The 26,777-nt window shown below is 36.3% G+C and overlaps 2 protein-coding genes across 3 annotated transcripts in view; one reads left to right on the top strand and one right to left on the bottom strand.

The window, feature by feature from the left end:
• The window catches only part of wash (WASH complex subunit washout), a 93,028-nt gene extending 87,940 nt beyond the window's left edge, over positions 1–5,088 (bottom strand). The window contains exon 1 of one of the 2 annotated variants that reach the window (XM_090371584.1): positions 4,974–5,088. The gene's annotated coding sequence lies outside the window, so the exon portion shown is untranslated. Of the gene's footprint in view, positions 1–4,719; positions 4,836–4,973 lie in introns of those variants that run through there. The other variant, XM_090371585.1, reaches the window with a different exon arrangement.
• A 249-nt stretch (positions 5,089–5,337) lies between these two features.
• Positions 5,338–26,777, top strand: part of LOC150086802 (IQ motif and SEC7 domain-containing protein 1-like) — an 829,530-nt gene continuing 808,090 nt past the window's right edge. Inside the window, exon 1 of the mRNA XM_090372763.1 lies at positions 5,338–5,605. Coding sequence (XP_090228889.1) covers positions 5,379–5,605 — 227 coding nt within the window. The 5' untranslated portion in view covers positions 5,338–5,378. The remainder of the gene's footprint in view (positions 5,606–26,777) is intronic.

Raw genomic sequence — 26,777 nt, 5'->3', positions numbered from 1 at the left:
TTTTTTTTTTTTGTTTTTTTTTTGTTTTGGTTGATGCTGCATAAGCCTGCTTTCTTGCATCATATGTCTCTATTAATGCTAACACTAATATGTATCCCATGCATTTTTGTTCCCTGTCACATTTCTAATTAGTTCATCTGACATCCATTTAGGCCTAAATCTTGAACAATATTTTTTAGTTGGAATGAAATGCCTAGTAGCTTCCAAGATTATTTATTTGAAAGCTTCCTAATTTGAATTTGCTGTTGGTAACATCATCAGTTGGTCCCACCTTATAGAATTTATATACTGTCTCAGACCACCGTAGTCACCTTTACGAATGCAAAAACCCTTCCGTTTATCCCTGATGGTAGTTACCTATTTGAGTAAAACGCACTTCAGCACACTGCCACCTAGTGGTTCCTTTATCTGCAGATTCTTAAAGTATGAAAAATCACTACTAATAATCAGATTAAGAGTATTTCTCCCTCTAGTTGCCTCCTGAACATTCTGATGTAGAAAACAATCATCCAATAAATCCAGAAAAGCCTTGCTAGTGTGCGAGTGACCAACCCATAAATTCCAGTTAATCTCTGGGAAATTAAAATCCCCCATTATAAGACACACTGATTTATGGCCCACTATTTCTCTGCACAATTGCTCATTATACTCATCAGATTCATTAAGCCTATAACACACACCTACTCTCATTTTTCTTTTCCCAGTGCTTATGTCACATCAAACACACTCAACATTGCACTGTCCACCAACATCAATTGCATGCACTTCCTTAGATTTTGTGTGTTTCTTAACTAACAGCATAACTCCTCTTACCTTCCTGTCCTGTCTATCCTTTCTGTACACATTGTACTCCCAAGATTCCAATTCTGCACTAAACGTTTATGTCTGTGTGACACCATGTCTCTGATATCACAACAATATCTGCCTTTGATGTCTTAACTAGCACTTCAAGCTCATCAAATTTATTAACTATACTCCTAGCATTGGTGTACATGCAATACACATGCACCTGTTTCTACTCCTAGTTACCCTAACACAGCCCATGTATTTACTTGTTTCACTATGACTTCCAGCTGTACTGGAAATCTCCAGAAACTTGGTTTCCAGGCTACTGCTCATTCCAATAGAAGCAGTGCAAGAATCACTTTTACCTCCACGTACGGCCACTGTTAATCTTTTAGTCTGTGTATCCCCCCCTCCAAGTTAGCAGTTTTCCGATCCACCTAACTCTGCCTCAATAGCATCAGCAAATATTCTTGCACCCTTTCCATTTAAGTGTATCCCATCCCTGTAGAAGCAGTCTCTCCTGTTAACAAGCACAGACCAGGCTGAGAAAAATTCTACCCCTAGATCTACTCGCATCTGTTAGGAGATCATGCGCTCCATTCCATGTTCCTTTTTTTTCAGAAAAATGGGATCTTTCAAGATAATAATGCACTGTCTCATCAGGACTGTACTGTGCATGAATGGTACATGAAGATATCACCCATCTTGATTGTCCTCCAAATTTGCCTGACCTGAATTCAATTGAACACGTGCAACGTTTTGGAATGGGAAATGAGGCATAAAATCAAGCAACCACCATCTATTCTGGCAATGTGGAGAGCCTTGCAAGGCAGCATGGCTGCAGTTCCCTACAGATGTCTTCGGACATCTAGGAGTCAATGCCTAAGAGAATAGCAGCTGTTGTCTGTGTGAACGATGGCCTAACGCCATATTAAGAAGGTAGTCATAATTCAGTAATCACTGCTGTGTGCATGTGTGTGTGTGTTGGGAAATATATATTGTAGCAGAAATAAATAATCAAGTTCAGCAAAAAGATCAGAAATCCAAAGTAAGGAGTGATCAGTTTAAAATTAAATTGCAGCAACTCACTACATTCCATACATATATTTTTCTAACCACAAAAGGATTCAAAACTCTATCACATTATATTAGTAAATAAAAAATCATTAAGAACAAGAATATAAACTGAAAATGTCTTCTTGATAAGTTAAGGTTTCTTGAAGTTCTGCTATTCATTTATTTTGCATTAAATTTCTTTATAAGTTAAAAATCTTTTTTACATAAGTTCACAATTGTTGAAATGCTCATCTTAGCATGACTTGCATCAATGAATAAGTCATATCACAAGACAACAATTACTTTGATACAAAGTACCTTTTCAGCGATACAGTGATATTATTTTCAGTTTTCTTGGTACACTACTCTTGTTGTTTAGAGTTAGTGGTGCAAAAGCCACTGAGGCTGTACTATTTCTATTACGAGTTACAAGAGAAACATGTTTCATTTTCAAGCTCAGTTACTCTTAATGAGGTAATAAAGTATTAACTTATGGAATATTAATAAATGTTTTGCCTAACTTCTAAAACTGTCATATAGGTGTCAGAGTGAGAGAAAGCCATTTCTCAATCTCAACATGAGGGGTTATTAAGGTTTGAAAATGGTAGAAGGTTATCAAATTGTAGTAGGGTGCTTAATGATTTTGTAATAACTGAGAGCAAAGTAGAGGAGAAATTGTTGAAGTTAAACATAAGAAAGACACCTGTGGTGGATGGGATCTATCCAGTTATATTAAAGGAGGCGGCAAAGCAACTAAGCAAACCCTTAGCATTAATTATGAGAGCATCCTTGGAATCAGGGGAGGTCCCCACTGACTGGAGATGTGCAAATGTATCCCCAATTCACAAAGGGGGGTTCAAAAGGTGACAAGTAATTACAGACCAGTTAGTTTAACTTCTGTTCCAGGTAAAATAATGGAGTCACTGGTTAAAGATGCATTGCAGGATCATCTAGACAAGACTGCAGCAATAATTCAGACACAGCATGGGTTTGTTAAGGGAAAGTCTTGTCTGACAAATTTGATAGGATATTATGATGTGGTTACAAAGGAACTGGATACAAAAAATAATTTTGATATCATATATTTGGATTTCAGGGAAAGCTTTTGACACTGTTGTGCATGGAAGACTATTGTACAAATTGGAGAAGAATGATATTAAGGGTAAGTTGCTACAATGGATAAAAGGATGGTTGAGTGGGAGAAGACAGAGGGCGGTAATCAATGGGTGCTGCTATTCGTGGACTAATGTTATTAGTGGAGTCCCACATGGTTCGGTGTTGGGTCCACTGTTGTTTTGTATATTTATCAATGATATTGATGAAGGTATATCAGGCTTAGTGTCGAAGTTTGCAGATGATAGAAAGGTTGGCAGGGTTGTTAATGACAGTAATGGCAGTGTGCTACTGCAACAGGATCTAGAAAATTTGGGCAGATGGGCTAAGAAGTGGCAACTGAAGTTTAACCTTAACAAATGCAAAGTACTACATATGGATAGAAGTAACCCCAGAGAAACGTACCAACTGTGTGGTACTACACTTAAGGTGGTAGAAAATGAAAAGGACCCGGGAGTAATTGTGCAGTCAGATATGAAGTTTTCTGAGCAATGCAGACAGGCTGCCAGGGCAGGTCATGGGGTTTTGTCAATGATATATAGGAATTTTGCTAGCAGGGAAAAGGAGGTGATTGTCCCTCTGTATAAGGCAATGGTCAGGCCACGCCTTGAGTACTGCATACAGGTCTGGAGGCCTCATTTTAGAAGAATGTAGATTTGCTTGAACGTGTACAGAGAAGGGCAACAAGATTGGTGAGGTTAATGAAGGGATCCTCACCAATCTTGTTGCCCTTCTCTGTACAACAAGATTGGTGAGGGGAATGAAGGGATCCTCTTACCAAAAGAGGCTTAAGTTCTGCAAATTGCAGTGGCTGGAGACAAGTCACCTGCGCGGTGATCTGATTGAGGTGTATAAGGCTTTGAATGGGTTGAGTATGCTGAATTCTGATGAGATCCTTCCCCTTGTTCAGATTACAAACCTAAGGTGGCATAAATTCAAATTAAGAAAAGACAGATGTAGAATAGATGTGAGGAAATTTTCCTTTAGCCAGCTGGTGGTTAATTGCTGGAACAAACTTCCTTCTGTCGTAATGGAAGTTGATAGGTTAAATAAATTTAAGGAGGAACTGGACAGGCATTTGGAGGGAATGGTGTGATTTTTTTTTTTTTTTTTGGCTGATGCTGCATAAGCTCATACGCTTGCTTTCTTGCATCACATGCCACTACTACTACTCTGTCTTCTCCCACTCAACAATCTGCTTATCCAGAGAACTAACTTGCCCTTAATGCCACACTGCTCCAGTTTGTACAGTAGTCTTTTATGCACAACAATATCAAAAGCTTTAATGAAATCTAAGTATATGATGTCAAAATTATTTTTGTATCTAGTTCCATTGTCACTGTCACAGTATCCAAATCGGAATTGTCAGGCAAGGCCACCCCTTAAAAAATCCATGCTGTGACTGCAGTATAAATTCAAATTCATTCCAGTCTGGATGATCGTGCATTATTTCTTTAACATGTGGCTGTATTATTTTCTCTGGAACAGAAGCCAATTCCTGCTGTAATGTAATAAATGACACTGCAGTCATTATAATAATGTAATTTGTACAGGAAAAAGGAAATAATTTAACTTTCTAATTTCTGCTCAAGCTGATGTGTGGAAGAACTGATGTTACATTCCGATCAAAATATTTACAATCTGCTACAATAATACTTATAATGGAAGATTATTTTATTCTTAACTGTTTGCTAATTCTCTAATCTTATTAATCCTATATCCACTCACTCTACAAGTATAAATGACAATAAACTTAGCATTTACCTTTTATATATATGGCAATACACAGTATTGCTTGGAAATATCATTACCCCCATCGCCCCCAACCATGCACACGTATGCCAAGCGTAAAAACATGGTGCAAAGAAATTAAACATAAGCTTATACAAACTGTCAGCATGATTTTTAATTAAAACTCATCCGAATTTCATAACTATAACATCGACACATTACAATAACTATTAATTCATATGAATAATTAGATTTCGTATAAACACTAAGTAAGAGTGCTTACTTACGTAATAATTTATAATTAGCATGCTTATACTTCATAAATATAATAGAAACACAACATTTACAAACTGTAGGTATAAAATATACACCCTCAACTTTCACGTGACATCACAATTTAACACGTCTTCTTCCATAGCGGTAGCACTCATACCCTCAAACCGGATGAACAACAAAATATTAGTATTAATATCGTATATAAAAGAGAATTTAGACTTACTTAAAAATGAAATTATTTCGAAATGTAAGCTCCATTAGGTCAATTTTATTTTACATAATTTGAAAATTTAATGTATGCAGATGTACGAAACTAAAATTAACTTCTAAGGCCCATTCAATTGATTTAAACTGGTACAATGGCGCTCAGTATGAGAGAAGAAGGGCAGACGTGAAGTGCTGGAGATCTGGAAACGATGGATAACTTCGGGAACTACGAGAAAGATGATAGCGAGCGTGTGGAGGATTTTAAGAGAACTATCGAGGAAAAGGATAAGCTTATTAAAAGACAATTTATTCGAATTGAAGAGCTGGAAAACGAAGTTGCGGCTCTAAAACAGGAGAGGGATGCCTTACTGTGCGATATCAACAAACTCAGGTTCGAGCTTGAGATGAGCGAATTGAAGAGGCTCAAAGATGCAAGGTAGTTTTTATTGACTTTATTATAATTAAATGATTTTGGCAGGTTATTTTCTCTAGCCTTTATAATATATTTATCATTTAATTAATCAAAAGTGTTTCATGTTATAGTTTCCGACTGTCACGTACTATTTCAAATATAGGAACAAGATGCGTGACTTATCAAGTATTTTTTAAGAAAAACAGTTTTAAGGATTTTGTTGATATATTAATTGACTTCTTATTATTGTTATCCACCAGTTTGTTCATCGAAATTCTTATATAGTAGTATGGGTATAAGCTAGGTAAATGGATTTATGCCTCTCAAAAATATGGTGTTTAGCTAGACCGTCTTTTGGTGTTCATGGGCTTTGCCAAGGTGCTCTTCGTTTGGTATTCATATGCCTAGTACTCTCCATTCCAAGACTTCACTACATTATATAGAACATATTAAAATACTCTTACATTAAATCTATTTATTTTTTTATTATTATTTTTGTTGTTGTTGTTATTTATAAAGAAATTCGAAAGCATTTCTTTAATTTTTTGTTTGAAGTTATTTCAGAGCTATGTTATTCACAGTACAAACTTTGATGACATTTTAATGAATTTGCTAACGGAAAAGCCGAAGAATTTATCTTAGAAATCTGTGTTTAAAAATGAGGTTGTAGAATTTAATTGTTGGAATAAAATCGTTGAATTCTGTTTAAGTTATAGTTTTTGGATCCCTGTTTTTCGTAGGACCTGAGCACAGTGGAAAAGACGGCACTGATGTATAGTACTGTATCTTGTTCCAAATCTCGTACATAAGCTTATGTTTCTCTTGGTAGATAAAATGTGTGTATTTATTAATACAGTATATGGTTAAAAGTTTTATTATTTTTTCCCTGTTAACCGACCAACCACAGCCATTTTCAATTCTAAAAAAAAGTACTTAATTTTATAAATTTTACTGCTCATCAAACAGCCGATCGAATTATTTGACACACGTTTTTCCGAAGTGAACAAATGCACGTGCATATATAATTATTTATATATACGGGCGCATATATGCATTTATTTATAACCTCAACATTATAAGGATGCCGCAAGCTTTGATTTTCATTATGCTGCAAATGATTTTCAGTTCGTATTTGCGATTGTGTTATTATGGTAGAGTAAATTGTAGAAATATGCGCTGCAATTTTTTTGTTGCCATAAAGAAGCGTCTTTTCAAAAACTTTCTTTTAGTCTGTGCTCTTTTGCAAATTTTTTATTTTTATTTATTTATTTTTTTTTTTTTGTTTCTTAATTTTGAAAATGGGCTTGATTATGTAACTGTTCCATAAGCGGGGAGAGTATTGTATGATTTCACTGAATGTTCAGTAATAACTCAATAATGTAAGGATGTTGATTTTTGATCTGAAAAGAGGTATTTATAACGACCAACCTTTTTGGAATTTTTTTATTGCCTTGATGAGGATTTCTTTCGTAATTGTTATGAACGTTAAAGGTGTCCTTAATATGATTTAGTTGGATTCTTCTTTTTCTACGATTCGGTGGAGGAGATTGGTTTAGGTTATTCTGTTCGTGTTGTTTTCAGTTGCTAATTGGTTTGGTGTGGGAGGTTCAAATATCTCGTGTACAATCCAGCACTTTATAATCCGGAATTCTTTAAAATCCAGCACATTTTACAGAAAAATCCAAATTTTAAAATTGGGAATATTAAGAAAACAATACGGCACTTGCATTTGATCGCATTTATCTTTTTAAAAATCATTTCCAAAAAAAAAAAAAAAAATGGTCACGTTTCTCTCTTTATAAGATGCTTTCAGAGCTGTCTTGGCACTTAAACTGTTTTTGCTGCCAGAAAGATTTAAACTACATAGCAGTGTAATAGCCTTAATTTTATCAACAGAAATAGAAGAAACTTCCCTTTGCATCAAATTTCCCTGGTATTGCACTACTTTAAAACTGATGGCCTTGCCAACAGATTAATCAGCCTTTCGTTTACATGATGAAACTGCTGTGACAGCATCCTTCAGGACTAACTGGTCCCTCATCAGAAAGCTGGTGATTTCAAGTGGAAACACGCAGACTAGAATGGTTGATTTTTTTCGTACTCTTCATTGAGAACTTATTTTTTCTCCGAAGATCCGTTGATATTCGGAATACATTTGCTTTGACTGTGTTTATTTTGATTTATTTACATTTAACAAATTGAAACAGTACTAGGAGTGTTTTAACAAATTGCCCGTAGTACTATCTTTTAGTCAATATAAATACGTATTTACACATGTAAATGCGTTCAGTTGTTTGTGTTAGTATTCACTGAAATCTTGTAAAATTTTAAAATCCAGCGCCTCTCAGTCCCCGACGATAACTGATTTTAAAGCATTTACTGTATATTGCTCTATACATTTCATTCCACCGTGACTTTGAAAATAAATGCATGTTCATAATTAAATATTTAACGTAATACTTTATTTAATATATACATCGCGCTTTAAAGCATACATTTCATTTAGGTGCATTTTAAACATCACATTAGTCAATTTATGATGCATATTGGTTACTTCTAAATTAAAATGTAATCACTTTACACAGTTCGGCCACCATGACGTTTAGATACGTTCTATCTGTGCACATCCTTTCATAGTCTAATTTTAAGGAACTGCATAATTCAGTGATGTTATCTGCGAACATAGATCGTAGACATACACCGTATTTGCTACTAATCATGTTAAGATTTGGTATGACATTAGCTTTTAGTGGGATACACATACGCTGCTTGACAAGTAGTAATGTATTTGAGAAGAGATAGTCGCCAAAACTTCGGGACTACTTTTATTCAGTATTTGATGTTTCATTAAGTTCAGTATATACGAACTTATAGGCGCACAGGCTTGTGAAATTACTTTTGAACTACTGTGTTTGCTGGCAGTAACTAGTTACAAGATGAAAGATGAAAAGCATCAGCATCCAAATTAAGTTCACCTGCGTGAGAGAAAATTGAAGAGGTTCCGTTAGGGTGAGTATAAGGTCGTGTTGGCGTCATGTAAATACGATATGTATGGTCGATGTAGTGGTGGCGGGCAACGTAAAGTCCCATTAGGGGCCCCGCGACCAAGAAGCCAGAGAAACAACAGAACACAATACACATACAACGTGCCACACGTATTTCTGGCATTTACAGCGTTCTGTATACTTCATAAGAGTACAGATGGCGCAGTTGTGGGAGACCACAGGTGGTGCCTTACCATAAACACTATGTATGGTTGATACTGTCTGCGCGATAGCACAGTAGTATCGTCACCGTTCTTCCTCCTACCGCGTGGAGTGGAAAAGCCCTGGTTCGAATCCCGTCGATGACGCGAGGAACTTTTATGGGCTTTTTTTCCCCTCACTCCCTGGCTGAGTTGGTCGGTTTCAGGCGTAGATAGTATGTTTTTTTCCGCATAAACCGGGGGGAATTCTTCCAGCAAAATAGGCAAATTGACCAGAGAACACCCTTAATTTACAGACACAATACACATGGGTATATGTAATAACTTACCTGGTGATCCTAATATAATAGTATATTTTTTATTTGTATGGTCGATGCTGTCGATAGAGGCCAGAAACTCACTCGGTTAAAATATTCTTGGGCAAAATATCCATATAGCAGACTTTCAGGATCCCTATTAACATCTCTTCTGGCCGTAGATAACATTTATTTAATTTCTTGGGTGGGGGAGACACAAAAAGACTGACCATAGGCAGTTGCCCTAGTGGGTTAAATCCTCCCCCCCCCCCCAAGAAATTAAATAAATGTTACCTAGGACCAGAAGAGGTGATAAAAAGGGTCCTGAAAGCCCGCTGTACAGATATTTTGCCTAATAATATGTAATCCGAAAATTTATAAATTCGCCTCCGTATGATAGCTTCTTTTCAGAAATTCGCATCAGCCGACGTTCACCTGTAAGTGTAATTTAAATGTGACCTATTCGTTTTGTGTACGTTAAATAAAACAGCTTGAAGTAGTTCAGAGCCTATTACTAAATAACAATATTTTCCCGACTTAGAATCATTACGAAACGATGGGACTAAATTAATGCTATGATTAAATAACCCATATGCTACTTGTTTAAAATAGTGGTGTGCGATTCGGATTTCAGATCTTATTGTCTATCTCATTGGACGTGTATGAACCATCCGTGCAGCACCTGATAGTCCATTGGCGATTAAACTCGCCAATGGACTATCAGATAATCGATATGAGAGATGACAAAAGGTATATAAGTTCACATTCAAATAATTAATATGCTGTAAAACAGGGCTTTTCAAATTTTTTTTTTTTTTTTTTTTTTTTTTCGTATTTGGGCAAGGAATCCTTTTGCAGATCCCGAGTCTTCCTCGGGATTCTTTTGCAAATGCAACTCTTACAGAACACTAGTATTTTTTAAAAAGTAATAATTAACAATAAATAAGAAAGTTTACAATTTTTTAAAGTTTATTTATAAAAAAAAACAAGTTAGTTAATGTACGTACGTTGTGTGTTACATTTCAGACGTGTTAGCAAACAGTAAAAATTCATTATTCATAAAATATAAGTCAATCCATTGACATAAAAATTTGTTAACAAAGATTCCTAAAATATTCTAAGCAAACATTGAAATGAATCAGATCTGTTCAAATTTATAGTAATATTTCTGTATGGGAAACTGGAAGGGAATGCTATGAAATTGGAATTGAACTTAGAACCATTCCAGGGGACAACAGAATTTGGTAGCAATCTGCAATTTTTTTGTCGATTAATGCGAAAATATACTTTCGTATGTGCCGATTTTTGTAGGGAGGGGGGGTGGAGAACCAAAGGCTGTGAAATCATAACTGCACCTGAAAATTTTCCGGAGACCAACAAAAGAACACTGATTGAAAATTTTGCCTCGATCCGACTTTTCGTTCTAGAGTAATACGCGAAATATACTTCGTTTATAGGAATAAATTTCTGTAGTCAAGAGGGAGCCAGGGTCTCTAACTGATCTTAAAAGCTTTCCCGAAATTACGAAATATACGCTGAAAATCTGATATCGATTGAACATTTTCTTATTAAGTAATGTCTAAACATCCCATAACATACTTCCATTACAAGTTGGTAATGTACACAGTGCATTACTTTTCAGGCGCATTCTATTGTTTTCTTAAAATTAATTGATTTTCTTTTTCTGTGATTAACTAAAGTGAAAAGCAGATTATCTTCTTATCAATTAATTCCTAAGATTATAACTTTATAGAACACTAAAATAAAATTTAGGGCTAAAGCCTCAAAACACGGATTTACTAGATATAGAAGTTAGTACAATGCATCAGTTCTGTAGGAGTTGCCTGTCATTGGGCTACTTCGAATAAGTAACGCGTACTCATTAGAGAAGACTATTGTTACTTATTCTCTGGGAATACCACACCCAAACGGCCATTTCAATGTAGGGATTTAATGCTCTTTAACCTACAAGCTCGTAAAAGTTGGAGTAAAGCTTAAGAAGAAGGTTAGTAGGAGCAAAGTTGCCCCCCCAAAAGAAAGGACAGGGAGCCACAACTATTTTACATATTCATTTTACTAAAATAAAGTTTAGGGCTAAATTTTATTTTAGTCTTTAACCGTTGTATACCGTTTGGCATCTCTCATATTGTGGAGTTTACTTCATAACTGGGTTGTCAGTTGTTATATCACCGTGTACCTACCCACCATGAAGAGGCAAATAGCCCTGAAACGGTCGTTTTGGTGGTATCGATTGAGACTGAGAATAGGTAACAATAGTCTTCTCTATTGGAGAAGCTGTGCTTATTCGAGGTATAAATGAGGGAGTCTGAGTAAAACTCTATAGTTTTACGTCCCCGAAACTGAGCCATTCAGTTTAATTACAACCTTATAATATTTATTACTCTCATCCCCTTATACTCTATTTTTAAGTCTGTTTTTTTTTCTATATACGAGGGAAGATTGAAACTTTTCTAGCCTATCATAGAAACAATGCTGAAAAGTTGTGAAAACCGATTTATTTTTCAACGTATTACCCCCCCTCCCCCGAAGCAACACACTGTCTTGCACAATCCACTACCTTTCGTAACCCGCTCAAATAAAACTCAGAAGATTTTGACTCAAATCAATTGTTGACAGCATCCATCAGAATCCTTTTTGAAATTTGGAAACAGAAAATAGTCTGATGGAGCCAAACCCGATGAGTAGGGCGGATACTGTAATATCTCGAACCCACAGTCACGCAGTGGTTCCTGAGTCACAAACGCTGTGATCCGCGGTGTGTTGTATTGATGCAAGATGACTCCTCTGGACCATTTTCGCACCTCTTCAACTTGGATTCCTCGCGGAAACGTCTCAGTAGGTTAGAATAATACTTGGCATTGATAGTGGCACCTCGTTCCAGGAAATCAACCATGATCACTCCTGCATTCCAGAAGAGGGAAGCTTTCACTATTTGGAATGTTCTTTTGTTTCAGCGTCGAAGTGGTGCACCCATGCTTGTTTCATGGTAACATACTTCTCCCCCAGAACTGGGCTTCATTAGCTTCAAAATACTGCACAGTCTCATGACAACATCTCATTCTTTCCCGCTTTTAATGTGCTTTAGGGACCCACCTCGTAGAAACCTTAATTTCTAAAACATTCACCGCAATATCGTGAGCTCGCTCATGGAGAGGTTGAATGTTATTCTGCGGTCTTGCACGAACAGGACAAAAAAAAAAAGACAGGTATATATTCAGACATGTGAACTAGACTGCTGATCAATAAAGCAGTTTACAGAAGACTTAGTTCTTTCAATCGGTCTCTAGGATGGAAAAATATAAGATTTTCATTCCTGTTTCTTCTTTTTTTTTTCCACATTTGCAGGTGTCAACACGATAACATGCCTCCCACTGAGGGGTGCATCTTCAACACTGTCTTGCCCACGCTTAAATTCTGCAACCCGATTTTTGACAGTGGCGCATGAAGGAGAAGATTCCTCTAACGTTTGCTGCATGAATTTCTTTCGGCGACATTCCATTTAAATTAAGGTACTCAATGACTTCACGATGCTTGATTCTCTCAACAGTCGTCATCTTCATTCACCTTTCACACTTGAACTTCCTGTGTAAAGGAGGAGAATGCAGTTATAAATCTGAAATTTTCTATGAACACAAAAGAAGAGTCACAGCACGAATTGGCAATATTGTCTTTCACGAAAACCTTTACATTCTATATTGGGATAAAAACTTTTCAACCCCTTCGTATATGTATCTCTTCGCAATCAACACGACGTTCAGGAGCCTTACATAATGATGTATGCGAAGTGTACACGGACTGTCTAAAGCTAACAATACTGCATTAAAATTACATTTAATCTATGAATTTCTTTTCTCCGTACAATTTATATGGAAAAAAAGAAATATTAATTGCCAGATTTCTATTGGTCCGATTTTAATGAAATTTGGAATGGCTCGATAATATTTTTTAAAAGACTCAAATATAAAATTTCATTAAAATCCGAATCTTCGGGGTCCCTCTGTTGCATTCGAACAAACGGACACGGTGAAGAAAATAGATGCATATGCATATACAGGCGGTGAAATAATAGAAACACCTGTGCTAAGATTTGATGGTATGCACTAATATATGGTGTCGGGCCACCCTTTGATTTTAAAACAACTTGTATTCTCCTTGGAATAGGTTCAAATAAATATTGAACCATCCTTCATGGAGGAACGTTTCAAGCTCCTTGAGTGATAATCTCCGAGGAAATCTGCTTCTCGCTCTCCACTTGTGGGAAGCAGTGTTTGCATCGTGGGATGAACATGGTCACTCAGAATATCAAGGTAATTAGTGGCAGCAATTCGCCCGTTCAAGATGATGATAGGAGCTAAAAAATACTAAGGTATTGCTGGCCAAACCATTGTTGATACTCCTCCGTGTTTGATAGTTTGCACACACACACACACACACACACACACACACACACACACACACACACACACACACACACACACACACACACACACACACACACACACACACACACACACACACACACACACAGAGAGAGAGAGAGAGAGATGCGCTTCCTATGCATTGCCAAACGTAAACTCTCCCTGATGTTGGAAAAAGTGTGAATGATGATTCATCTAAAAATATGACACTTTGCAATCATCGCGTGTCCAGTTTTTGTGCTCCTTTACATCATTTGTATCCTGTTTCTAGTATTACCGTCAGTGACGAGTGGCTTTGTAGAATTTCATAAAGCTAAAATTCTGTCACGAATTTCAATTTTATGTACCCTGGGGTTTCTTGTTTCCTGCCCTGGTGGATAGTTCGTGGAAAATACTGCTGTCGGTGATTTTTCTGCCGAGTGGTGGTTTGAAGGACACTCAGATTTCTACAAAAATGGCTTGCAGAAGTATTTTGAGAGGTGGCAAAAATGTGTCATTTTGCCTGGTGACAATGTTGAAAAAGAGTAATACGTGGTGTTTGTTTCAACCTTATATAATACGACTACATGTGGATGAATACAAAACTTTTTTGAATTCCCCGCCTTATGGAGAAGTATATAATGCACTACTAACAGATTAGAAAGAATACTTGATAAGAATCAACCGAAAGAGCAAGCTGGCTTTAGGACAGGATTCTCAACTAGGGATCACCTTCACGTAATGTCACAGCTAATGGAGAAGGCAAATGAATATAAAACACCATTATGCCTGGCATTTGTGGATTATGAAAAGGCATTTGACTCCATACAGCATAAGACAATGTTTCGGGCGCTGGAAAGACAAGGTATAGATACCCCATATATTATGATTTTGAAGAAAATATTTGAGAATGCTACCTCCTTTATTAGACTAGACAAAGACAGTAATAAATATAAAATTGAGAAAGGAGTTCGACAAGGAGACACAATATCTCCGAAGTTGTTTACTGCTGCCCTGGAGGAAGCTTTCAGAAGATTAGACTGGTCGCAGAAAGGAGTCAATGTGAATGGAGAGTGCCAAAACCATTTACGATTTGCAAATGACATTGTGCTCATAAGCCACGATCCCAAAGAATTAGAGGAAAATCTTAATCAGTTATGCAGAGTTAGTAAGGATTTTGGACTAAAGATGAATATGGCTAAAACAAAAGTAATAATGAACAAGTATGCCACAGAAAGGGCTATAATGATTGAAGGAGCAGTAATTGAAAAGGTAGAGTCATATACTTATCTGGGACAAGTCATTAGCTGTAATAATGATAAATGTCTAGAAGTCTAGAGAAGAATAAATTTTGGATGGATAGCATTCAGGAAATATAGTCACATACTGAGGAGCAATATCCCAATTTGTCTGAAACATAAAATAATGAACCAATGTATACTCTCCACCATGACTTATGGAAGTGAAACTTGGGCATTCACCAAAAGAATGGAAGAGAAGCTGAGAACTACACAGCGAAGAATGGAACGAATCATATTGGGAATCAGACTGTTAGATAAGAAGAGAAACACATGGATTAGGCAGCAAACTCAAGTAAAGGATATTCTTATCAAAACTAAAGAACTAAAATGGTGTTGGGCAGGACACATAGTTCGAAGACATGATGACAGATGGACTAAGAAAATAACAGAATGGTACCCAAGAGGAACTATGAGAAAACCTGAAAGACAACAACGGAGATGGACAGATGAAATTCATGAATTTGTGGGTAGTAAATGGATGGCCATTGCACAAAACAGAAGGAACTGAAAGATGCTGGAGAGGCCTTCATCCTGCAATGGATTGAAAATGGCTGATGATGATGATGATATAATGCACTGTGATTTTTCATGGATCAGCTATTGATTTCTTTCAAAATTTTATTTATTTATTTTTTTTTTTAATTTGAAAACACAGTTTCAGCATGTGCTTAATTGCTGTTTTGCTACTTTACTTCGAATCTGTTTGGTGTAAAATGTAAAACAGTGGTATAAGGGAAAATCGCCAACCTATTTTTTCAGATTAATAGAAATATTAAAGTAAATTCAAAGTAGTACTGTACATGTGTAGCAGTAATTCTAGAAGAACATTCCAATCTAGTGGTATCACACTGAAGGTATGGCGCGTACATGTACTTAAGGGATGGTCGAGTACATTTTTTCTGATTATGCATATAATATAATATTCTTCTTATAATTTAGCCGCCCGCAAATGTATATAAAATAATGAACTCCAAGAAACTAAAACCATGTTACTTAATCTTAAAATATTTCATAATGACAATAAGCCGATTCTTACTCTGCGATAAGTAGATTATCCCTAGCTTAAAAGTGATGCCGCTCCAAAATAATGCGACCTCGAGAGACACAGATGTCTGTCTGTACACAACTTCATATCCTCAAAATTAAAAATGCAATATAGTTTGCGCGTGCTTCACACACGACTAATTCTAATTTATGTGCCTGCTGCAAGTGCGTACTGAATAAATGTGTCAGGAATGAAACGGTCAAACCTCTACTCATCAGTAAATGTACTACGAGTTCCTTCGGTTTTGCACCGACAAAAGTCTGCATTAGTTCTAATCAGTTGTTTAATGGAGTGCTAAAGTTCTTTAATTATTGCTTGGGAGGTGTCATAATTCTACCGGGATTACATATGAAAGGGACGATTGTTTTATTGCTGTTTGTATTTATATATTGTAAAAAACAAACAACAAAATTTTCTTTACATACCTTTAGGTAGGTAGCTATAGTATGACTTCGCTGAAGTTAAATGGGAAACACTACTGCATCTTAATCTGCTTCGCCGTTGAGGATTTATTGGCAAGAAAATTACCCCACCCCCCAGATAACGTACCATGGTATTTTTTTCTTCTGCTGCATGATCCACTATTTTTCTTTCTTTCTCGTTACCAACATAGTAACAAGAACGAAGGGGCCAAAAGAATTGTAACAAAAAAAGACAGGTATATATTCAGACATGTGAACTAGACTGCTGATCAATAAAGCAATTTACAGAAGACTTAATTCTTTCAATCTGTCTCTAGGATGGAAAAATATAAGATTTTCATTCCTGTTTCTTCTTTTTTTTTTTCTCCTCCTCAATTTCTGCCCTGCTTGAGTTTTCTCCCCAACCCCTTTTTTTTTGTTAGTTTTTGTTTCTAAAATTGCGACAGGTTAAGTGTTCGAGGATTTAAGTAGGCGTATACGGCATTCTCCGTTTTAATTAAATCTTAACGAGCAGATGTTCGTTTTCTTAGTTCTGTTTCTTAGACTTGATGAACTCACTGTGACGTGGAAATCCCCTTGACATCAGCTGAAGTATTAGGCTTTAATGAAAGCTGATCAGCCGAATAAAACAAGGGGTACCTATTTTTTAATTGGGATAGGTTATGCCGTTCCTGTCCAGGAACTGCCAGTCTTCGTCTGTAGTTTTAAACGCTAACAATTTTATTATATAATAAGTCTGATTAATATGATTCTGAACTTGACTAGAATTTTAGAATTTCTTGATGGAAAAGACTTTTTTTTTTTGTTTAAAGAAATGCTGCTGCAACTATTCGGTTGACACTGAAATATAATAAATTACTTATGATTCTTTACTTGAAACGCGAGTTATCTATATTTAAAGTAAACAATCATCCAAAGTCAACCTATTCGAAAATAAATGATCTCTAAAGTGTGTTTCCAAAATCTACACCGTGTAGGTCCAAACTCTGTGGGTTTGCTCACAAGATAAATGACATTGGCGGTGCGTCGGGTGTTACGTATCACTTTCAAGTTCTCACTCAGCTTTGTACAGGAATGTAAATAAGTGTGTGCTAAGAAAATAAACGTTTTCTCCAAAGTCATTTGAAGTAATTTCGCGCCTTACTTGGACCTCCTACTTACTAAGGAAACAGTGACAAGCCTGACAGCCGCTGATGCATGGAGCATAACGTGACACCATGCCCCCAATTTCAAATTTGAAGTTTTTTTGTTTTTTTTAATAGATAAGAGAGGATGATTCAATGGTCCAAACTGTTTATTTATTAGCTGACAGAAATAGAATTAACATCATGGTTACGTTGATGGAAGTGACCTTGTTGCCAAGACAAAATAAAAGCGACTTCGTTTGTTCACTTTACTGGGAAAACCGAAGATAGATGGGAAGTCTCGAAAGCTCATAATGACCAAGCGGCCCGCTGTGTAATGTCGCAAGAATCTTCTGGACCTCATCCTTTGATGTTAGAATAGTGTCATTCTGTTGATGTATCGCGTGTCAAGTAATCGCCTTGTGCGGTATGAAAGTCTGACGCGTTTCTTTAGAACTTAGTTTCGAAATCCATCAGCTTTTCATTCCTTGCTATTGCCCAGTGAAACAGTTCTAAGTATTACTAGAATGTTAGCAAAATGATACAGCCCTTAAAAAAAATTATAAAGACCAAATACAAATGCTTTAAAATTTATGAAATTGTCCAGCTCCACAAGAGTATGTGGACGCCTGTTGATTATCCTTTCTTAGTTTAAGTCTGTGTCCCTTGTCCGAGAGAGAGCGAGAGACTATTTATGGAGTTTCTTGACTACTTTCGTCATGGTGTGCCGTTTCATGTTAGTTCATACGGTCTTTTATTGTGTGTTACGTTTTCACAAGTGTGAGTACAGGCCTATATGCATGCTATCGGCTAATCGAAACAGTAGAGCTTCGATTTGAGAGGCATTTATAAATTTTTTCAGTCTCCGATGGGATTTGAATCCAAACCTGAGCAAGAGAGAATCTCCCAATATTTCCTTTACTGAACCCTTTGAAAATTTTAAATACTGACTTTAAATCAGGTGAAACATCTGGATTCCAGACTTTACAATTTTCAGAAACCAGCTTCTTCCTATTTTCTTAATTTTTTATCATTAAGAGAAAACTCTTTCACACCATAATAATGTCGTAGTTGTTCTGTGTAGTCGTTACAGGAACACCCCATCCTTTCTGAAACTTTTCCAAACCTGTATACTATATTCAAAATAGTTTATGTAACAAAATCAATATATCTTTCTCTTAAAAATGTCATTCTTTGGCAGAACCATGCACTGTCCTAGCTGCCTGTCTTCACCACTGAGCGACATTCATATCACATTGTATCGTTTTTTCCCTAAATCTTTTTTCATCTACTAATACTTGCAAATTCTGTAATACACAGTATAAACATGCGCCTCCTTTACAAATTTGTATATCTTCATATAAACTTTGGTATAAAATTGGAATAGCTCCTTCCCCTACTTTTTCTCAAAATTTAAGAACTTTTTAGGGACTTTTGTAAACCACATTTTATGTCGATAGGTTAAATCATTTCCCCTACACCCCTCGCCCCACCCGAAAAGAAAACTACTACATAAATTACACCTGATGATCACTCATCACGTGAATATGATGGGCTGAAGTTTTGCCAAATACTTCTTGAGTACAATACAGAAGTGTCCTGAGATATATTACTGGATAATCATACGCGCCTGAAATGTAACTTAATGCATACATTATCCATTTTTGTTATAAATAAATCAAATAAAAATAATAGAATATTTGGTATTGTTTTAAGAAAAAGAAAATTAGATAGATGTATTTATAAACCTGAAATTACGCTGTTACCTTAATAGGCGCAGTTAAAACGAACACAAACGTGCTTCATAGACCAAGCTTGGTGTGTTAAAATTCGAGCGTAAAAATTTAAACAAGCTCTCAGAGCTTTATTACAATTTGTGACCTGTTATTGGGTTCCTTTCTCATCCTTCTAGATCTGCTCTTGGGTAAACCACAAACAGTAAAATTAATATTAGGAAGCTACAGGTATCTGCTGCATCGACCAAAAAAAAAAAAAAAAAAAAAACAATAATAATACGAACACAAAAATAAAATAAATAAACACACTACCCTGTGTTTCCTTCTTTCTAGGTGTTATTAACCTTTCAATTAGGAATAATTGCAGATATAACCCTTCAATTAGGATTGAGCTCCTGAAATATGATCTGATCAGATGTTTCTGATATTGTTGAGTTCCTGATAGAACTTAAGAAATCAGAAAGAAAAATATCGGAAGAACATTTTGACTGAAATGACTTACATGAGTGACGCATACTTATGTACGCACCGCAACTATTAAGTCAGTAATCGTAGTTTATAGCTTTTGGATTCCTTTGTTGGCAGTAATAGCAGATTTCAGAGCAGGAAAAGTTTGAAAATGTTACACGACCAGTCTAATATTGTTTCTCTTAGCGTGTGGTCCACTGCGATCGATTACAAGAAAGAAATAACCCTGATTCTCTCTCTCTCACTCTCACTCTTTCCCCCATCCTTTCTCGCACACGTCCTACCCTCCTCACCCCTCTTCCTAGTGTCTAAGTGATCGATTACTTGGATACTCTTCACAGGTACAGGAACTATCTCATTTATCAATTGCATTTTCGTTTTTTTTTTTTTTTTTTTTTATTAGTGGGGTTGGGATTTCGTGACAAGTGACTGAACGACGATTAACTGTGATCAACGCATGGCCCGTTTTAGAAACATCACATGGACTGGTGAGTGTCTACTTGAGTAACTAGTTTATTTGTCACAGGAAGAAATAATGTAGTTTATTGGAGAAACATGACACTCTGCTTGCTTAGTGTAGAAAGATTCTCACGTTCCTAATGGTTAGTTCAATTTGTTGAGCGATATTGCCCATTCCACATGATGACAAGACCTTGGCTGAGGCTGTTTAATCTGTATTCTTTAAAGTCAAAGGAAACAAACTGATGATAGGGTGTTAAGATTTGATCCTCAGAAAATTGACTTATGTGTGATAATGGAAAGTATCTTTAGGAAAATGTTAACTCTGCAAAATACATATGTCAGGGAGATACTGAATCAAGGAAAGAGAGTTTCTTAAGATGTGAACAGATGAAAAATTTTATTGAAGCAGACGACATGGATCAAATTAAACATATCTAGAAATATATATTCCTTACGGCTAGTCTGTATATTTTAAAGAAAATCATACAAATTTTAGTACAATATAGTGACTGTTTCATTAAAGTGAAGTAATTATAATTATGGTTGCATATTTGGAAACATAAGAAACCAGTTTGGAAACCAACAAATTATTAAACTTAATACAAAGAAATCAAATACCGTATGTCTTTGTGTTGCGGTATGTAATATCTTTATTAAACCAGATAAGGAATTTTTGCACTGTGAAAGGGTTTCTGTATTAATCACTTCATTATTTTAATGTTTTTTTACATATTTATTTATTATATATTGCAATATATAATTGGTTAGCATTGATTGTTGATCTGAAATGAACTTCAGTATACTGGTAGGATTGTCACAGTTTTCACAGAGGCAATATATATATATTTTTTTTTCATGAAACCCCCAAACATGAGAGATATTAGAACCTATAGTACTCAGTACCGTGCATGGGTTGGAGGTCTAGAAGAGACGAAAGAAGATATTTGTTGACATTAGACTTGAACTTCTGTAGTTTGTAATTTTCGGGAAATACGTATGAAGGTTGTTTGTTATTTGGTTTTTAGGAGCATTAGCAACTAAGGCCATATTGCTCCGTGAATATGCGGTGGTCATTCCCTGACTTTTCCGTGTTTGGTGGTGACGGGCTCGAACCCCGGTCTAATCAAGAAGCGTGTGCTACGCACTGCTGCTCCTTCCCACCTGGCTACGGAATCGCCTACGTATGAAGGAAGGTTGTTCCAGAAAACGGCTGAATGAATAAACGAGGAAGATGAAAAGTTGGTTCTGTGAGTATGAAGTTGGACAGTAAATGGACGTTGGCTGGCGGCGGCGCGTGTTCGGACTGTTTTGAAAGAGCGAGTGGAAGTCAATTCGGAAGAAGCCAATTCGGAAGAAAAGTGCCCAACTGAGGACGTGTGGCGTCAATATATCGTGTCTGTTAGTGTATGCATCGTATGCTAGGTTTGCCTGTTTTGCGCGATTTAAAATTGAATTACAAATGGGACGAATTGTGAAACCCTTGCTGTCTACATGGGAGGTACTTATTTCTCAGTTTCAGTCAAGACGCGAATCGAATCATCCCTCATGGGCAACTTCAATATTAAAAAAATTGCTTAAAGTGTTAATAATATACATACAGAAATATTTTTAAAATATGATCAGTTTACAAAATCAATTAAAGTTAATTTTTTTTATATATAAAACAATACGAAATTTTTAGAAATCTTCAATTTCAAGGTGAGTACCGCTTGTTAAGCTTTCGCTATTCTTTTCTATATATAAAACTTAAAAGAGTCAGTGGCTTAGCGGTATGGTATTAAGTGGCCAGATCCTTAGTATTCCAATGCGGGACTTCGATTTTACTCCCCCCCCCCCTGGTTTGCGCAACCTGGGAGCGGAATTGCTGGCGCCCACCTGTATTGCACTGTCTCCGGTGGATGCGGAATTTTGTGCGTTTCAGCACTACAGGTGATAGTGGGCCCAAACCAGCACATTAGGCTGACATACGAGCAACACTTTTTAAGGCCCGCTCTGCAGAGGTTCTGCACCAACACAGATGAATAAGGTGTGGAGATGGGCAAATGCTTAGGAGTCACCAGTGATACCACACACACACACACACACACACACACACACACACCCCTAAAAATATACATATATACTTTTTTAAAATTTTTTATTTATAAAAAATATTCACATACAAAATATAAATTAAATACATTTTCTTTGAACTAAACTTACAAAATAAAATATTACACTTCTTAAAAAAAATAAATAAAACAAATATAGCCTATATTTGTTTTTTTACCATATATATTTGTTTTATTTCACAGAAATACCTATATTTTATATAGATATTTCTGTGAAATAATACTAATACATACTTCTTTTAACAATAAAAATTAATATATAATTAAATATATTTTTAATTAATATAATTAAATAATAATATAATTAAATATATTTTTCCGCTGAGTGCATTTTTTTTAATAATTATAATTCTTCATTATTTGCTATTTCTTCGTAAAATTATTCGCAAGAATTAGCAAAATTGCACTTGACTTGTAGTATTGCTTTCAACATTTCTACGGTCACTTGTGTTTTTTCTGACTTCCACAACTTATTTACTACCGAAAGAACTCTTTCCGTTGCACCATTGGTTCCCGGCAAACATAATGCAAATCCAATTATACTCTTTTCAGATGCCTGCATGGTATGTGGGCGCCTCCGTAGCCAGGAACAGCAGTGCGTAGCACACGCTTCTTGATTAGACCAGGGTTCGAGCCCGTGCCCACCAAATACGGAGGATGCGGAAAGGTCAGGGAATGACTACCGCATATCCCCGGAGCAATATGGCCTTAGTTGCTAATGCTCCTAAAACCCAAACAAGCATGGTATGTCCCTTGTGTCAAAATATTTCGACCAACCTCATATCTGTTAGCATTCTTCCTCCTTCCATTCTTTTATTTTTGAATCATCAGCATATTTTTTTAAATATGACATCTCGTCAAAAAGTCCACTTCCTTCATCATCCGCATCAATTAACTTCATTTTACCGCCCATTGCCAATCCGCATCAATTAACTTTTTTCCGCCCATTGCCAATTAACACAATTTTTAAGATATTGATCCATCTAAAACAGTCAATATTTTGAAAATGGTTTAAGTGGAGTTCTAAACATTGGATACAGTTCTGATAAAAACTGTTTCACATTGGAAATGAAGTAATTTTTTTTTTGAGCAACCATTTTCTTCTAAATTTGTTAACTGATTGCGTAAAATGAGCGGTAGGTACTACGTATCTATTCTTTCTTTTAATTTGAATTTTAAATCGTTTATCTCTTCAAAAAATTCCATAATTGTATTTTTATCGCCTTCAGTATTTTTCACTGCCTGACTGTGCATGAAATACGACCATACTTCTGAGAGATCATCTTCAAAAAACTTAGCAGAATCCTTAGGCAGTTATCGATGGATAAGAAATATGATTTTAGAGGCAAATACAATTTTAAAACTCTTTCAATCGCAGGCATCAAAACCAGCCATCTGATCATACTGTAGGCGCCTCCGTAGCCAGGTGGGCAGGAGCAGTAGTGCGTAGCACACGCTTCTTAATCAACCGGGGTTCGAGCCCGTGACCACCAAATACGGAGGATGCGGACAGGTCAAAGGGTAGGGGCCAGACTAAGAGAGATACCCCGGCCCTCCAAGTTGGGGGTTGCTGCAACGGGCTAGCTCCTCGTTCAGTGTAAAAAATACGCAAATGCTAAACGACCTACAAGTGAAAATGAAAATGGACTGCACTTTCGGAAACGACTCGGCAAACGGAAAGGGACTATGATTTTGGGATGCTGGAATATTCAAGGCCTTTCAACTAAAAGAAACTTTCTTTCGGATGAACTGCAAAAATTCAAGTTAGACATTGTCGTGTTATCAGAGACAAAGAAAAAGGGATGTGGAGAGGAAATAATGGGAGAATACTACCATTTTTGGAGTGGAGTTGATAAGAGGGAAAGAGCAAGAGCAGGAGTTTCTATTGCTGTTAAAAAGAAATTGAGACACAACATCAAAAACTGGCAATTTATTAATGAAAGAATGATCTCATTGGAACTGAAAATGTACGGGAGAGAAATATGTATTTTGGGAATATATGCCCCGACTAATGACACTGCCGATACCTTGAAGGATGAATTTTGGGAGGATCTGAGAGAACTAATAGAAAAAATTCCTAAGAACAAAGAGATATTTCTAATGGGGGATTTCAGTGCAAGAGTAGGAACTGAACAAAATAGCAAAGTTATTGGAAGATTTGGAGAGAAAGAGAGGAATGACAACGGAGATAGACTATGCAATCTTTGTGAACAGTTCGACTTGAGAATAAACAACACATTTTTCCAAAACAAGGATATCCATAAATATACTTGGTCACAGGAGACAAGACAAATTAGATCAGTTATAGATTTCATTATTTCAAAACATTCAGGGACTTATGTATTGAAAGATGTCAGAGTTTATAGAGGAGCTGAATGTGGATCTGACCATTTTCTTGTTAAAACAACACTGAGGTGGAACTGGATTAATAAAATATGTGTGGACAACCAACAATGCAGGGAAGGGGAAATGCTACAAGTGGATCAATTTAACATTGACCTACTCCAGGACGACAGCATTAGAAACAACTTCACCCAGAGACTGGATGCTACAATTAACATAGAGATAAAAGGTAATACTGAAGAAATCTACGAATATTTAAAAAATACTGTTAAAAAATAGCTCATGAAATCCTAGGCAAAAAAGAAGAGCCAAAGACCAAAAAAGACCTGGATTACAGAGAAAGTAAGAGCTGCTGTAGAGGAAAAGAAACTTGCATATCAGAAATGGCTGGGTGATAGGAATGATGCATATAGGAACATTTATGTTGAAAAAAAGAAAATAGCCAATCGGTTGGTAGTAGAAGCGAAAAATGAAGAATGGGAAAGGAAATGCGCAACGATTAATAGCAAATTGGGCTTCAAACAATCAGCGGAATCATGGAAGGTCCTTAAAAACTTGAGAAAACAGAATAAACACAATGCTGGTTTGCAATTAATACATTTGAAAGACTGGACGGAGTACTACGAAGGACTTTTAAAAGAAGACCGGAAAGAGTTCAAGACGATGGAGGATTTTGGTGTAGAAGATTCGAGCTTAAAAGTTTCTGTTAGGGAAGTGGAACTCCTGCTAAAGGAAGGAAGGAATGGCAAATCACCTGGACCTGGGGGAGCAGGTCCAGGTGATTACATGGAACTTCTGAAATATGGAAAAAGAGGAGTGGCTGTTCTGATACAAAAACTGTTAAATAGTATACTGAGAGAAGAACAAATACCGAAAGAAATGATAACAGGATATATTACATCAATTTATAAGAAGGGCGATCGGAAAAGCTGTTCAAGTTACAGAGGAATATGCGTCCGCTGTTAAAGATACTTGGAAAATTGATCAGGAACCATTTAGAAGCCCAAATCGAGGTATCAGAAGAACAAAGTGGTTTTTCAGCTGGAAGGTCATGTATAGATCATATCTCAGCAGTACGACAGATCCTTGAAAAATGCCAGTCAAAAGGAAAAAAATCTTTATGATTTTCATTGATCTTGAAAAGGCCTTTGACAGTGTTCCAAGAAAACTCTTATGGGAAGCACTGAAAGAGGCAAATATTGATGACAACTGATTAACATTATTAAGGCAATTTACACGAATAACAGATGCAGAATTAAAGTGGGATCAGCTTTGTCACCTGAATTCCACACTTCAAAAGGCTTATTGCAAGGTTGTTGCATGTCACCAACACTTTTCAAAATTTATATCGACATCTGCCTAAGATCCTGGTCAAAAAAATGTAATAAAATGGGATTGCTGATTAATAAGAACACCTATATTCACAATTTACTTTTTGCAGACGATCAGATGGTGATAGCACAAGACTTAGAAGATGCAAAGTATGCATGTCGTCAATTGTTTGAGGAATATAAACAATGGGGTCTAAAAATCAATTTTAGCAAGACTGAAATGTTGTCTTCAGGGCCAGGATACGTTCTAAATATTGCAGGTTTTAAAATCAAACAAGTCGATAAATTCAAATATTTGGGATCAATCTTACCAAGTGATGGATCATCCCAAGCAGAGATCAATAAGAGAATTACAGACGGCAGAAAGGCTATCGGCATGTTAAACTCTGTTCTGTGGAGCAAAAATATCCTACATAAAACAAAGAAACTTATATTTCAAACGATTGTACAAAGTCTTCTATTGTATGGAGCCGAAACCTGGACATTGAATAGGCGAGCGGAAAACAAATTGCTCTCCACAGAAATGGATTTTTGGAGACGCTCAGCAGGAACTTCTAGAAGAGACAGAAAACGGAATGAAGACATAAGGGAAAAAATGCAAGTGAAAAAGACTATTATTGACACCATCAGAGAAAAGCGTCTAACATGGTATGGACATGTAAAACAGATGCAAGAAAACAGATATCCAAAGGCTATCCTGGAATGGATACCTCCTGGAAGAAGGAGAAGAGGAAGACCTAAGAGGACATGGATGGATGGAGTACGGGAGTGCATGACAGCCCGAGGCTTAACCGACCAACACACCTTGAACCGCACTTTATGGCGGGAAAAAATTCCTAACAAGAAATAACTTGTAGGCTGAGGAAACCCATTGTAAATGGAAACACTTCTCTTGAAGATGAAAAAGAAGTTTTTGTTGTCCAAAGTTACAATT

Source organism: Mastigoproctus giganteus, chromosome 4 (genome assembly GCF_048544385.1).
Source record: "Mastigoproctus giganteus isolate SK-2022 chromosome 4, ASM4854438v1, whole genome shotgun sequence".
NCBI lineage: Eukaryota > Metazoa > Arthropoda > Arachnida > Uropygi > Thelyphonidae > Mastigoproctus > Mastigoproctus giganteus.
This window is presented reverse-complemented; position numbering and strand designations above follow the sequence as displayed.